At 61.7% G+C, this 767-nt stretch overlaps 1 protein-coding gene across 1 annotated transcript in view; it reads left to right on the forward strand.

Moving 5' to 3' along the window:
• Positions 1-606, forward strand: part of ETH_00036285 (uncharacterized protein) — a gene marked incomplete at both ends in the record, with an annotated part of 822 nt that extends 216 nt beyond the window's left edge. The window contains one exon of the mRNA XM_013374783.1: positions 1-606. Coding sequence (XP_013230237.1) covers positions 1-606 — 606 coding nt within the window.
• Between the last annotated feature and the right edge of the window lie 161 nt (positions 607-767).

The raw sequence follows: 767 nt of genomic DNA on the forward strand, positions 1-767 counted from the left end.
TCTAAGGCCAAGACAGCAGCAGCAGCGCATCTGCAGCAAGGCCGAGACGAAGACTATTGCATGCTCAGAAACGCGCTGCTGATCCTGCTGCAGCACAACTTGCTGCACTGCACTCCCCTGACCCCAGCTGGTGGAGCCCTGGGGCCAATCACAGCAACAGCAGCAGCAGCAGCTGTGCACGCTGACGCAGCAGCAGCAGCGGCAGCAGCCCAAGCGCAGCAGCAAGGGGCGTCTTTCCCTGGGTCCGCCGGCAACAGCAGCAGCGGCACCAGTACAAGCACCAACAGCAAGGCCAACTGCGGCAACGTGGCTGCTGCTGCTGCTGCTCCTGCTGCTCCTGCTGCTGCTCCTCTGCAGCCCCACGGCGGTGTCCGCTACAGCCTGAAAGTGCATGCAGCCCTGGCGCTGCTGCGCTTTCCCGCGTTTGCTGCTATCACAGAAGAGACCTTCGGCAGCAACGCGCGGCTGCTGCTGCTGCAGGTGCTCAAGGCAGGGCGTGTCTGCATGCAGGATGCAGTTGCCCTGGCCTTAGCTGACCCGTGTGAGGAACTTTGGCTGCTGCTGCTGCTGTTGCTGTTGCTGCCGTTGCTGCTGTTGCTAGATTAGTTCTGCTGTTTCTGCGGAGCTTCATGCGTGCTGCTGCTGTGCTGCTGCACTGGCGCTTTTGCTGCTGCTTCTCATCTGCTGCAACTGAGAAAAGGCGCTGGCCGCCGCATACTGTGCTGGTGAATGTGTTGCTGCTCCTGCCGTTGCTGCTGCTGGTGCTG

This window comes from Eimeria tenella, genomic scaffold (assembly GCF_000499545.2).
Source record: "Eimeria tenella Houghton genomic scaffold, Eth_scaff2299, whole genome shotgun sequence".
In the NCBI taxonomy this organism is placed as follows: domain Eukaryota; phylum Apicomplexa; class Conoidasida; order Eucoccidiorida; family Eimeriidae; genus Eimeria; species Eimeria tenella.